The 12,997-nt window shown below is 31.7% G+C and overlaps 1 protein-coding gene across 5 annotated transcripts in view; it reads right to left on the bottom strand.

Annotated features, from left to right (window-relative positions):
- Positions 1–12,997, bottom strand: part of Dhc16F (Dynein heavy chain at 16F) — a 185,333-nt gene that overhangs the window by 75,813 nt on the left and 96,523 nt on the right. For all 5 annotated transcript variants that reach the window (XR_010844016.1, XM_067049737.1, XM_067049735.1 and 2 more), the window contains 6 exons: positions 10,858–10,995; positions 10,520–10,768; positions 10,191–10,411; positions 8,186–8,397; positions 1,423–1,678; positions 486–678 (listed from right to left, as the gene is read on the bottom strand). Coding sequence is in view for 4 of the 5 variants with exons in the window: in XM_067049737.1 (XP_066905838.1) it covers positions 486–678; positions 1,423–1,678; positions 8,186–8,397; positions 10,191–10,411; positions 10,520–10,768; positions 10,858–10,995 (1,269 nt within the window). In the remaining variant the exon portion in view is untranslated. The remainder of the gene's footprint in view (positions 1–485; positions 679–1,422; positions 1,679–8,185; positions 8,398–10,190; positions 10,412–10,519; positions 10,769–10,857; positions 10,996–12,997) is intronic.

Here is a 12,997-nt window from a genome sequence, read left to right as displayed (position 1 = left end):
AAATTATTACAATATATAATCTCTGATATTTTATATGAGTTTAATCTATTGAAGGAACATCATTAATAATTATTTTTTTAAAAATCATTAAAATATTCATATGAAATATACCCTCCCTAAATTAATTTAATTAACTCAATATAAAATAACTTAAAATAAAATTAACTTAAATAAATTTTCAAAACTTTGGAGCTTACAAAACAAACCTAAATCATATTTTAATTAAAAGTTTGGACTTTAAATTCCATTCTCATTAAAAGAGATATCAATAAAATTCATGAAAGAAATTGTTAATGGAAGTATTCTAGGAGATAGTGGTCAGCAGGATGGTTAAAATAGTTGGTATACAATCAAATTGTTTCATAGTAAATTTTGTCTCCTTAGTTTTCCCATGAACCATTTCCTCTATTAAAAAAAAAACAAATTGAAGTGAATGATTCAAATTTAGGTGTTAAAATTCTGGATTAAATCAACCAAATACTCACCGAAAATATAATCTTCAGAGCAACAGTTGATGGAGCAGGAATGTATAACATGCCAAAATGTCGAACATAACGAGGCGTTAATGGATTTCTGCCACCTCCTGGGGGTGCACAAGCACAACAAAGCACCATACCTTCATAATCCTTCCAAAATAATTTTTCTCTGTCATAAAGACCTTTGAAATCTAGAAATTGTCTGTTAAAAGATGGACTAAAATAAGCAATTTTATTTTATATATTACATACTTAATGAATTTTCTTTTTTGTTTTTATAAATATATTATATGATAAAATAAAAAAAAAAAATCAATCAACACTTAATAGGAAATTAAAATTCCTCCTAATCACACGAAAGGCTATTAAATTAAAATTAATGTAATATACTTGAAAAAGTTTTGCGTAACCAAGATCTCTCATAATACTTTCCTCCCAATGGTAACATACAGTCTAAGCAATAAGATGCTTATGGAAACTTACATGGAAAAACATCCATGTATAAACAGCATAAGAGGGTAATATGAAACTTTCTTAAAAAAAATGGACATCCATCAGTATAATCAAGTTTTTAACCAATAAGTTGTTAAACTCTTGAAAATTTTAACCCATTTAAAGAAAAAATTGGGGAAAAACACTGTTCCTGAACTAAGTGTGAAGGCGGGACAGAGAATTTAAAGGTGAAAAAGAAAAAGCCAAAAAAGAAAAGTCATGATTGACATCTAAAGACATGTCTAACAGATGACAATCTTTTTGTTGTTCGAAAACTAATAGAAATTAGCAAACCACAGGAATACCACTGGGGAATAGCTGGTCCATAATGTATTTTATGACATTTTTTTACCTATGTTTTGAAAGTATCTACAGGCTATGACTATAGGTATAGGTGTGGATCAATTAGTAATGAGAAAAACAAAATAAATATATTAACTAAAGCAAAAACCACCTTAGTAATTCCACAGGTGCTTGGGCACCATAGGTTTCAAGTTTTGGCATATTTACATCATCAACAAAAAGTGCTAGTTTTTTTCCAAATGGAGCTCCCAACATAGTTCTTTTCTTTTTTTCCATCTTTAACTCAATCATTTCTTGCGTGCGAAGAGATGAAGTTTGAGCAGAGAAATTTAATATATTAACAACCCAATTTCCTTTAGCACTCATTGTGTCTAATACTGCTTTCGCAATGACAGACTTTCCAACACCTATATAAAAAAAAGTCTTATTGGATGATAAATAAAAAGCAAATGATTAATGAATTAGCCAAAATAATAAAGCTGTAAAAGAATAAAGAAATAAAACAAACGTAGGCTGTTGTATAGCAGGTCAAACGTATTTTGGAGAAATGACTACCAGCTCTTGTATCTCGGTATCTAGTCTTAGCCCTTACCTACTTGCTAATGCCTATGGAGCTTGCCTAGATATACATATCCTCTTTTTTTATAAAAAAAATTTTTTTTTATGTATAGGGGGTTTTAGTTATATTTTATTGTATGTATTAATGTTAATATTTGTTGATTTTCTTCAATTAAGCCAAAAAGCAAGCTAACCAATTTCATCATTCAGAAGTTATGGAGGCCAAAAAAAAGTTGTTTCAAATATTTCAAGAAGGCGCCAAGCTTCCTTCCGAAGTTTGTGGAATAATGTAATAACGATTATCAATAAAGTATTTACATCATGAATCATTGTAAATGAATTAGAACGGTTGTGTTACAATCGATGTTTAGATCAAACATCTAGGTAAGAGGAAGGAACAAAGAAGAAATACTTGCTGTTTGGATCGCTGGTGGATTGGACGTGTCTGTGAAATTAGGAGGACGTCTCTAGGAACAGGTAGTGAGGACCACCTTTTATCTACTGTCATTGGTAGACATCTAGAGAAAGAAGACATCACAAGGCACCAGACATCCAAGAAGATTATATAATTAAAGGAAGAGAGAGACTCTTTGTTTGGATCACCAAGATATTGGATGTGTACTGAAAATCCCTGAGGAAAACCTCAGGGCGGGTTTTCCTGAGAATCAGAACAAAGACACAACTAAATGAATGGCTAATTGTAAAAATATACTTATATTCTATGCGGAGCAACAATTAACCGATTTATAATCTACTTTGATGGCTGACGATTCTCGATGTCTTTTTTTCTTGATGCTACCTGTAACAGTAAACAAAGGGTTGATCGTCTACTAGTTTTCAACACACATTTCATCCACCAACGATCCAAACAAAGAGTGTCTTTCTTCCTTCAATTATTTATTCTTCTTGGATGACTGCAAACTCTTGATATCTTCTTTTTCTAGATGTCTACCACTGAGAGTAGACAAAGGGTGGTCCGAACCACCTCTTCCTGGAGATGTCCTAGTTTTCCAGACATGTTCGATACACTCGCCATCCAAACAACCAGTGCTCTCTCAAAAAAAGAGTCCTGCCTAGATGTTCAATGCAAACATTGATTGCAGCACACCAGTTTTGAGCTTTTGCTTATGATTTTGAATATTATTTTTTAACATTTATTATCGACTCCTATTTTTTCTTAAATCTACTGTAATTACAATCATGATAGAAAGATAAATAAAATTGAAAATTTTTGAATCTGCTCAACATGAAAGCGATTCTACCGACTTCAGAATAGTGCTGCCATCTTGAAGCTCTGAGCAATGTCTTTTGGACTCCATATTTTACTGATGAAAATTGGTTAGCTTGCTTTTTGGTTCAACAAAACAAATGAACAATATTTAACATTGATACATACAGATAAAAACATTACTTAAATCATCTATACATAAAAAACAACTATATATTAAAAAAGAGGATATTACAATATATACACTTTATTTCAGAAATATCATTAAATTAAAAAAAAAATTAAAAGATTTCATAAAAACAAACATTTAATTGAGGGTTATTTTATCAAAAGTTATTACAATAAAGCACATATCTCTGCTTCTTCCGTCAAACTGTGGTAAAATCTTCCATATGTTTCCTAAGATTTCCAATTTTATTTTTTCTTGATTTACTGCAGATTTTCATTTATAAGGCTTCGTTAAGTATAGCTGCTGTCCAATGCTACAATAATTGAAATCACTCTCGATTTTTTAATATTATTATTATGATTAAGGAGTTTTCTTTATTCTCAGAATTTGCTGGAAATAGCATCTATCTGGACCTAAGTGAAGGGTGAGGCTAGAAGAGAGTCAGTCTATGATATTCATGAATTTTCTTATGATACTCATAGTCTTGAGTAAAATTCCTTTCTGCATCATTTACAGTATGTGACAAGAAAGATCCAAATCCTTCATGATGGCAGGAGCCTTCTCAGGAATCAGACCGATGGCACCTCTATTTCAACAATATTGCTTTTCTTCCTTCAAAATTAGCAAAATATATGGTCTGTTGTGAGAAATAATGTGATATTAACCTATCGCTTTGAACAGCCCTGATGAAGTCCTGCAAAGTGGGGCGAAACGTCAGACATTAAATAATTAAAGACTATTTGTTCTTTTTTGACAGCAACCCTGACCATCTTCTTATAATTAAAAAAGGACTAGTTAAGATGCTTTTATGCATCAGTTTCAACTGAGATTTGTTATCTTTAAGTGGTATTTGGCTTGCTCAAAATGGAAGAGAAAAAAATTCATTTTCGTCATTTAATGATTTTTTATTTCCAAAAAGGAAAATCCGCTGCAAAGACGGTTAAAAAAATTTTCAGTGTGTATGGTGATGATGCCTTAGAAGAAAGCAACGTTTGTAAGTGGTTTGCTCAGTTCAGAAATGGAAATTTTGACTTGAAAGAAACAGAGAGCTCGAGTCGTCTTTCAGCTGTTGATGATGACCAAATTCAAGCATTGGTCACAGAGAACTCTCACTCTACGACAAGGGATATTGCAAGAACTCTTAACATATCTCTTGCAAGCATGAGTAAAAATGCTACAACCTGATTTTACAATCCAATAATAAGGCCTTATGTCTTTAAGAATCTTGAATTTTTTGGCAGATTCATGATGCACAATTTTTTCCATATTGTTTCAGCAAATATTTATTACTTGCAAGCACTTGGAAGCCGGATGTAATATATATGCTAAATTGATTCTCTAGCCTTTTCACAGTGAGCATTATTATTATTATTACACTGAGGGTCGGGAATCCCTTCCTTACTTTGACCCAATTGGATCTTTTGTGAGTTACCCCTCTTTCCACTAGATATCCCATATGAATCCTATGCTTCTTATGAAGCTCAATAATTCTTTTGGCTTTATTCTAGAAATGTCTTCAGGTTCCATTCTGTCCTGTCCCAAATACTGTAATCTTCGGAATGCAAGAGCTTCACATTCACACAGAATGTGCTGTGCCTTTTCTTCATCTTCCATACATAGATGACAGGTGGAATCCTCCACCAGCCTCATCTTCTTAAGATGATATTTTAAGGGGCAGTGGCCCGTGAGGAGTCCTGTTATCGTCCTCAATTCATTTCTAGTAAGGTTAAGGTAAAATTTTGCCTTTTCCTCTGATATTTTAATGAAGAACTTGGATTGTTTCATACCTGGTTTCAGCGTCTAGTATGTTTCCTTCTCTTTTTGTTCCCAGGAGTTAATCACTTTCCTCATTGCACTTCCAGATATGTTGCAATATGGCTCAGGGCCAATTAGCATAATTTCTGATCCCTTCCTAGCTAGGGTATCTGCCATCTCGTTTCCTTCAATCCCCTCATGTCCTGGAGTCCACATCAAGGTCAGTTTATTGCCTCTGGCTAATTCCTTTAGTCTCTCTAGGCAATTCCAGACTAGCCCTGATTTTATAGTATAGGACATTATTGTCTTTAAAGCAGCCTAGTTGTTTGATATTATATAAATCTTTTTTTCTTTTGGATTGTTTTTAATGTTTTCTAATGCCGCTATTTCTATTGCGTGTATTTCAGTTTGGAAGACAGTTGGGTATATTCCCATTGCTAGGGTTCTTTTGCAATTTGATCCTACAACCCCAGCCCCTGCTTTTCCTTCTTTAACTGATCCATCAGAATACCAGACCAATGCGCCCTTCTCAAATTTAGGGCCTCCTTTCCTCCATATCTCTTTGTCTGGAATTCATACTTTGAAGTTCTTTTCAAAATAAAGGGTAAATGGTCACTTAGAAAGCTCATCCATTCTTTACCCTTAATCTTATTTAGGATCTTTAAGTGTCCTTGATAGTTTCCTGGTTTATAATTCCAGTCACACTCTATATTTAAGGCACTCATTATAGCTTCTTTTTGTATCCAGATGTGTAGGGGAGTTAAGTTCAGAATTGCCTCCATAGCTGCTGTGGGGCATGTTCTGATTGCTCCTGTCACACCTAGACACGCCATTCTTTGTACCTTTTCAAATTTTATTAGTGAGGTTTTTTCCTCTGTATTCGGCCACCAAATTGCCGAAAAATGTTAAATCAAGAACCTCTTGTCTGTTTCTTGTCATAAAGGTAGGTTTATTTCCTTTATTAATAATATCTATATTATTTGATATTAAATACACCAAGAGTTCTTCACCCCTTTTATTTGTATCCATGCTGCCCCATACTGTATTGTGGACATTTGGATCACATCCAATGATATATTCATAATTATTCCTTTTACAGTAATTTGAGGACCTCTATTTTTCTTGATGGTACTTCTTCTTGATCGCCTGGGAAGTAGCGAAACTAAAACCAACCTTCTCCTTCCTGTCTTCACTGGCACCTCTGTCACTACTGCAACCAGGTCTTGTGACACACACTCTGAAATCACAAAATAATTAATATTATTATTTATCATAATAGCAGCTCTTGGTCTATCTGTGTCTCTATAATAGATGAGCTGACTTACCTTTGTTGAGAGTCCTTTAATCTTACCTCTTATGTTCCAAGGTTCCTGAAGCAACCCTATATCTATAGTACCATTGGTGAATCTCTTTGCTATTAGGGCCGATGCGCCTTTAGTATGATGTAAATTCACCTGTATTATTCTAATATATTCCATTTTTTTTTTATTATTATTTTCTACCCAGAGGTTTACCTCTATTTCCTGACCCTCTGGGTCTTCTTTTCTTTTCCCTTTTCCAGAGGGAAGGTGGGTGGATTGGTGGTGGAGTGGGTGGGATTTTTGGCCTTATCCTCCCTTAACAGTGAGCATAACTCAGCAATGGGGCCGCCCATAGCTCAGTGGTTAAGACACAGTCTTACCAATTTGATGTCTATTGGCGGTGCCGGTTTGAATCCGGCCTTGGGACGTTGACTTTTTTCATTGAGTGGCGGTCCCACAAAATGAAGAACTTTGACCCCCAACCATGGTTAGGCAGTATAGGACTCCAATAGGAGTCTTGGCCGAAAAAAAAACAAAAAAAAAAAAAAACTCAGCAATGTATTCTCCACATATAAGGTGCCGGTAGGTCCTTGTAGCTATTACTTGGTTCTGAATTCCCAATATAAATCCCTCTATTTCAGGAAACAATGTTCCTAGAGGCAGCTACATTAAAGTTGCTGATAAACTTTGGTATAATCTACCATACAATGCAGTTACTTAGATTTTCACTTTTTAAGCAAGTTCTTGATTTACTGCAGAGGGAAGATCTTCATTTTTAAGGCTTAATACTGTGTAGCCATTGTCCAATGCCACAATAGTTGAGATGACCCTCGATGCCAAGATGGCTTGAAAGCCCTCAACCACTCTCTAATATCATTATCATAATTATATTAATAAAATAAACAAAGAAGGTAATCTTTGTTGTTGTGTTTTAATTGTTTTAATCTTAATTTCACCTTCATTTTATTAGAATAGAAACTTTGTCCATTCATTACAAAAACTTTATCCACTTCTTTTTATAATTCACCCCATTATTAGTAATTGTCTTTTATTTTATTAGGGAGTATTGACTGCACTAAGATACATTTGGTCATTGTGCAACCAGCATTCAGTTTATAAAAATAATAAAATAAAATAAATGTAAATCCTTTCCTAAAAATTTGAAGTCATACATTTCAAAATAGGTATAATAAAAAAATTAATCAAGCAGATCTGTCCATTGCATTTCTACAAAACTAAGGTGCCAATTTTCTCTTTTTTACTAAAATTACAGGTCACTCTGTAATATGATCCTTGAAATTCTACATACCATCCGCCAGATGTCACAGCTTAAGTGACCACATACAAATAAGTCTATTATTTCATTTCTGAGTTACATTGAAGTTTCACTTTATATCCATCCACTTCTCATAAAGGTTTTTTTGACAAACTCTGTCTCTAAAAATTATTCAGTTTACTTCAAAACTTTAATTTTCCTCTGTCAGATAGGTGTTGGAAATTTAACTTTTTTAATAAATGTTTAACTTATCTACATGAAATGCTCCCAATAATAATTTTCCAAAAGTGAACTTTTAATAGAATACTCTTCAATTCCAAATACCTTTTCAATCTTTGCCGATGAAATCACATCAGTCCCTAATAATGATTCATTTATTTAAATTTGTGACTTGAGCAAAGTATAGTGAAATCGTAAAAAAAAAAAAAAAAAAAAATCATGAGAACAAGAAAACAGATAAAAAATGGTAAATATTAGAAATTTCAAAGCACAAGTTCTCAAACAAAGTTGTAGAATTAAGCTAAGCGATCTTAATTAAGCATGTCTTCCCATCAGTCCTTAGTCTCCTCACTAATAATTGTTAATAAAGTGTTAAAAAAATATTAAGAAACATGAATTAAAAAATACCTGTTGTCCCAGTAAAAAATACAGGATGATTTTCTTCAAGCAACATCTCCATAATAAATCCAAAGCACACTGTGTCCATTGTAGGAACCAACATATCAAAAAAACGAACCTCTGGATTGTATTTGAAATGTGGCATAATGCTGGTCCAATTTCTTAACATAGATTGTTCTACAGAATAATACATATCCCAAACTGAGCCAGCCTGAGGAAACCTGTAGAAGAGAAGTACAATACAAGCCAATACAATATGATGTGGCCGGAGCTATTCCAGATAAGAAATATTAATATCAGAAAATAAAAAATTCTTGATATTGAAGTTATGTGCAAAATAGATGTTTGTTTGATAGATAATCCTACTCATTTGCTCTTAACAAACACCATCAAAAAAGGTTTTGAGATTTGAACTAATGTCACATACAGCAATTTTTAAACAAAATTTCAAATTGTTGAACTTATTTTTAAGAGCTTTAAATTCTCCTACACAACTCAACTGTTTTAATTTAATAGGCAAATCAAAATAGAGAATGTCATGTGCCAATAACAACACTGTAGCTAGTTCTTCCTCATACCATAAGTGACATTCTAGACCAGCCAGTGTTGTATGTTGAAATACCAGCCAGTGTTGTATGTTGAAATACCAGCCAGTGGAATCATTTTCCACAATAATACAAGTTGTGGCCTAAGATCAGTCGCTTAGTCACCTTGGTATAGTCACCTAGTTGCTTTTATTTAGATGGAACCATCACTAGTCCTTGCTGCATGAGTTATCGGAGAGCCGTTTTGATTTGTGGGCCCACCTACGTAAAAAACAGCGAATTATGAGAAGAATATCACTTCCAACCTTTTGGAGTGGATCTCAGGACCTCTGACCCATTGGAGTTCATCAATCCACAATATTTATAATTAGTAATTTTTCAAATTTTGTTTGGTTTTTTAATTTTAATTTTGCTTAAATCCAAGGATTTTTCATTTTAAGTTTTGTAACATATTTTATTCTGAAGGTTTCTTTTGATTTTAATTAATTTTTTTTTTATATTAAATTAACAAATAAATGTTGACCTTTCGAGCCAGCGGTTTTTTTTTTCAGTTCTTTTATTTAAGCTTAAACATTTTTGTTCTTTTATTTAACCACCCCTACAGAGAGACAGAGTCGATTTGAGTTGGCTTTAATAAAGATAATTGTATGATTCCAATATATTTTTTTTTCTAATGTATTTTTTTTTCTATCTTCTCTCATAGCGGTTCCCATAATGAATGCTTTTTACACTACTAAGTGAACACTAAGCATGCACCAGGGGTGCCACGAATGAATGATAATACAAGCACATTCTAAGAATACAAAAAAAAAAAATTAAATTAAAATAGCAAATTTACATTTCATTCCACTATTTTTTTTCTTATTTTCCGACATACTCTATGGATAATTCCAGCAACATTTTTATATTAATTTAGCTTAGGGTACTGCAAAGTTATTTTAGCCTGAAAAAAGTGCTGTGGTGAAAAAAGTTTGGGAACCACTGTTCTAGCAAACGGAATTATATTTCAAATGATTTTATATAATTTATCATAAAATTTATATTTTGTTTAGTACTGAACAAATAAAATTTTCTTTTCTTCATAAGTTTTCCAGCTGTTTCTTGGAAATTTTGGCTAAGCTAAATTATAAAGGACTTTCAGGAGGAAACCTTAGACATGATTGAGTTTGAATCAAATTGCTAGAGCAGTTTTGGCTATATAGTCAATAGAAAATTTAATTTTTTAGCATTGCGAATTAGTTATTACACACGTTATTGAGTAAATGGAGTGTACCCAATTGGGTACACAAGCATCAAGGAACAAAAACCAACAGAGACAAAAATATAATTGTGGCACAGACCAACAGCCAAAAAGGTTTTGGGGCTCAGGAGAGAAATATTTAAATTAAATTTGTACCGCTACAACCCATTTGTTATTATTATAAAGATTTTGACTTATTAGGCAATTACATTTAAAAAAAAATATTTACTTGACATCTTTGACTTTTTCGAATTGGGATTTAATAAAAAGGCTAAATGCCTCTCTTGAAGTCTCGACTAAGTTTCCTCCAATAGCCCATACATATGTAAATAGGAAAGTTTCAGAAATGACTTTTCTGATTTCTGCATCGTCTCTTGATGTCCACAATTTTGGATTTTTTAAAATACTTTGCATCATAGAACATAGCATTGCAATCTTGCTTATTTCCACCTTTATGTTGTTAGAATATATGGAACAAAAAAAAAATTAAAATGGTTAAAGGTTTAATTAATGGTGAAGAAGAGATAAGATCCTTAAGGGGAAAAAAAAGATTTATACCTGATGAATTCCCACAGAGCAATGTTTCTGTACAAAATGGAAAGCATTATCTACATATTTTTCAAAAGTGCTGGTGAGCATTGCAAATATACTTTCATCTATAACTCCTTTAGCTAAAAGTTTTTCAGCCCAAGTCAACATAAAAGGCATCCATCTCAATTCATTAGGATCGATATAAACCATCCCACAGCGGGAAACTGTTGCAGGAGAAGCTTGTGCCAAGTCTTGCACTTCAAAAAGCATATGAACCTGTTATAGTGATACAAAGATCTTTTAAATCGATTATTTAAAAATCATACAATAAAATTTAAATTAAATTTTACTCAAAAATAACCTACCCACGGTGTTAATTTTATTCTCTCAGAATTCGCAAGGCATAACATCTTATTATCATCCAGTACAGTATTCATATTTTCTATCCAAACTGCATCGACTGGTCCATCGCAAACCACCCATTGGTGAAGTTCTTCAGTGCACTAAATAATAGAAGACTAATAATATTAATCATAAATAAGTAATAATTAATTAATAAATAACAATTAATTAACAGGGAACTTTTGCATATAAAAAAATGTAAATTCAAAATGGACCAGCAATTTATAAATCAGTTAAACAAAATCAATACTCCAACATCAACTGAACTAAACATAATGTTAAAATAACACTACTTCTTAAAAACAACCAAATGGAACAAAAACTACTCATGCCCTAATTTAACATCCTCATAGGTTGCTTAGATTTATTGTTCTTTAAAAAAATGTCCCATATAAACACGAGTCAGAAGGCACATTAAAAATAAAAATTTATTTTTAAAAATTAGAGACTTATCCTTTTGAAAAATTATATTTAGGCCAATCGTGAATGATGTGGGAGAATGAAGTATTCTTAAGATATTGCTTTACTCTTATCAATCAAGTAGAAATAGTATTACATTAGATTTCTAACAATTGGATACCCAAATAGGTTATTGAGTTCTATGATCAGTCGATAGCTTTACTATCATGTACAAGTTAAGAGAATTAAACCCATTAATGATTTCACTTAAGGCAGTGAATGGTGGAGTGTGTTAAGCCACAAACTTAGCATTCTTGTGTCAAAAGTGGAGCCAGTTCGAATCCAGTCTGAGCGATTCAACTTTTATTTCTTGAAAGACCCTAGGAATAAATCTTAAACAATCCACTCTGGGTTATCATATGACAACCAGTCTTTCCTGTGCTAAGTTAAAGACTATAAAAGAATTCATCTCTTATAAACAAATTCTTCCACAACACACAAATTTCCAAACAAATTTCTTCAGCTGCAATGAATCATCCAATAAAATATTAAGATATTTTAAACCGTAATATAAATGATTAGTCATTTAAAAAATGAAAATGATGGATAAAATAAAGATATGATGTCCGTCAAATGGATAACGTCAGAAACAATTTTAAACTTAATCTTGTTAGAGGTTTTCACAAGAGCTTTTGTAAATACTCTGCATCAATTCAATTATTTCAATACATTAAAAAGTAAAATTAATTGTTTGTAATTTTTATTTTTTTTTTTTGCAGGATGAAATAACCTTCTTATAATTTCTTTTATTTAATTCATCATTTGAACAACAACGACAAATCTGACAGTTTACTCATTATCAAGTTCTTCATTCTTCATAATGTAATGATCAAATGTAATCAATAAAAATAAAGCAAATTTTTTATATTTGAATTCTTGCATATTAAAGTTAAAACATGTCTCTTGTTTTGTATTAATTTTACATATTTTCACCTTGATTTCATATTTGTCATGAACATTTATTTTTTATATGTATCACTGCTCTTTACATTACTTGACTGCATATACAATGCTATAACATTGGCCACAGTGCAGTGAAGTAGTGCAAAGAGGAATGAAGGACATTAAAAAAAGATGTTAATGATAAGAGATGACAAAGGTTAAAATATTTAATATTAATGCAAAACAAGAGACGTTTTTTAATTTTTATAAACAAGAATTTGAAAAATTTTTTTTTTGTTAACATATGACCATCATATAATCAAGAATAATGAGCATGATATAATGGGTAAACTGCCTGATACGTTGTTCAAACAGTGAAATAAATAAAAGAAGTTATGAAAAAGGTTATTTCTTCCAGTAAAAAATAATACAAATAAATAATATATCCTTTTGAATTTGTGTTAATTGAAAACTGAATAGATTCCTAGTAATAGTACTGAAATTCCTTACAATGGATCCCTCTGATAGTAGTTATAGGGTTCTGATTTCTAGCCATCAGAATAACACCTTCATCAAATGTAGAACAACTTTCCAGCAATTTTGGGTTTATATTAAAAGTATAATAGTGTAGTTCTGTACAAAGTAATGGTTGTCTTTTCACATTATTTTTTGTATTATATATTTATATATATATATATTTCAATAGGAATAAATTCAATTTACTGTGTAGTTTATATAATGTTAAAGTCTAGTTATTAACGA

Source organism: Halyomorpha halys, unplaced genomic scaffold, assembly GCF_000696795.3.
Source record: "Halyomorpha halys isolate HHAL.00 unplaced genomic scaffold, Hhal_1.1 Scaffold487.1, whole genome shotgun sequence".
Lineage (NCBI taxonomy): Eukaryota > Metazoa > Arthropoda > Insecta > Hemiptera > Pentatomidae > Halyomorpha > Halyomorpha halys.
The sequence above is the reverse complement of the archived record's forward strand: the minus strand, read 5'-3'. Positions and strand labels throughout refer to the sequence as shown.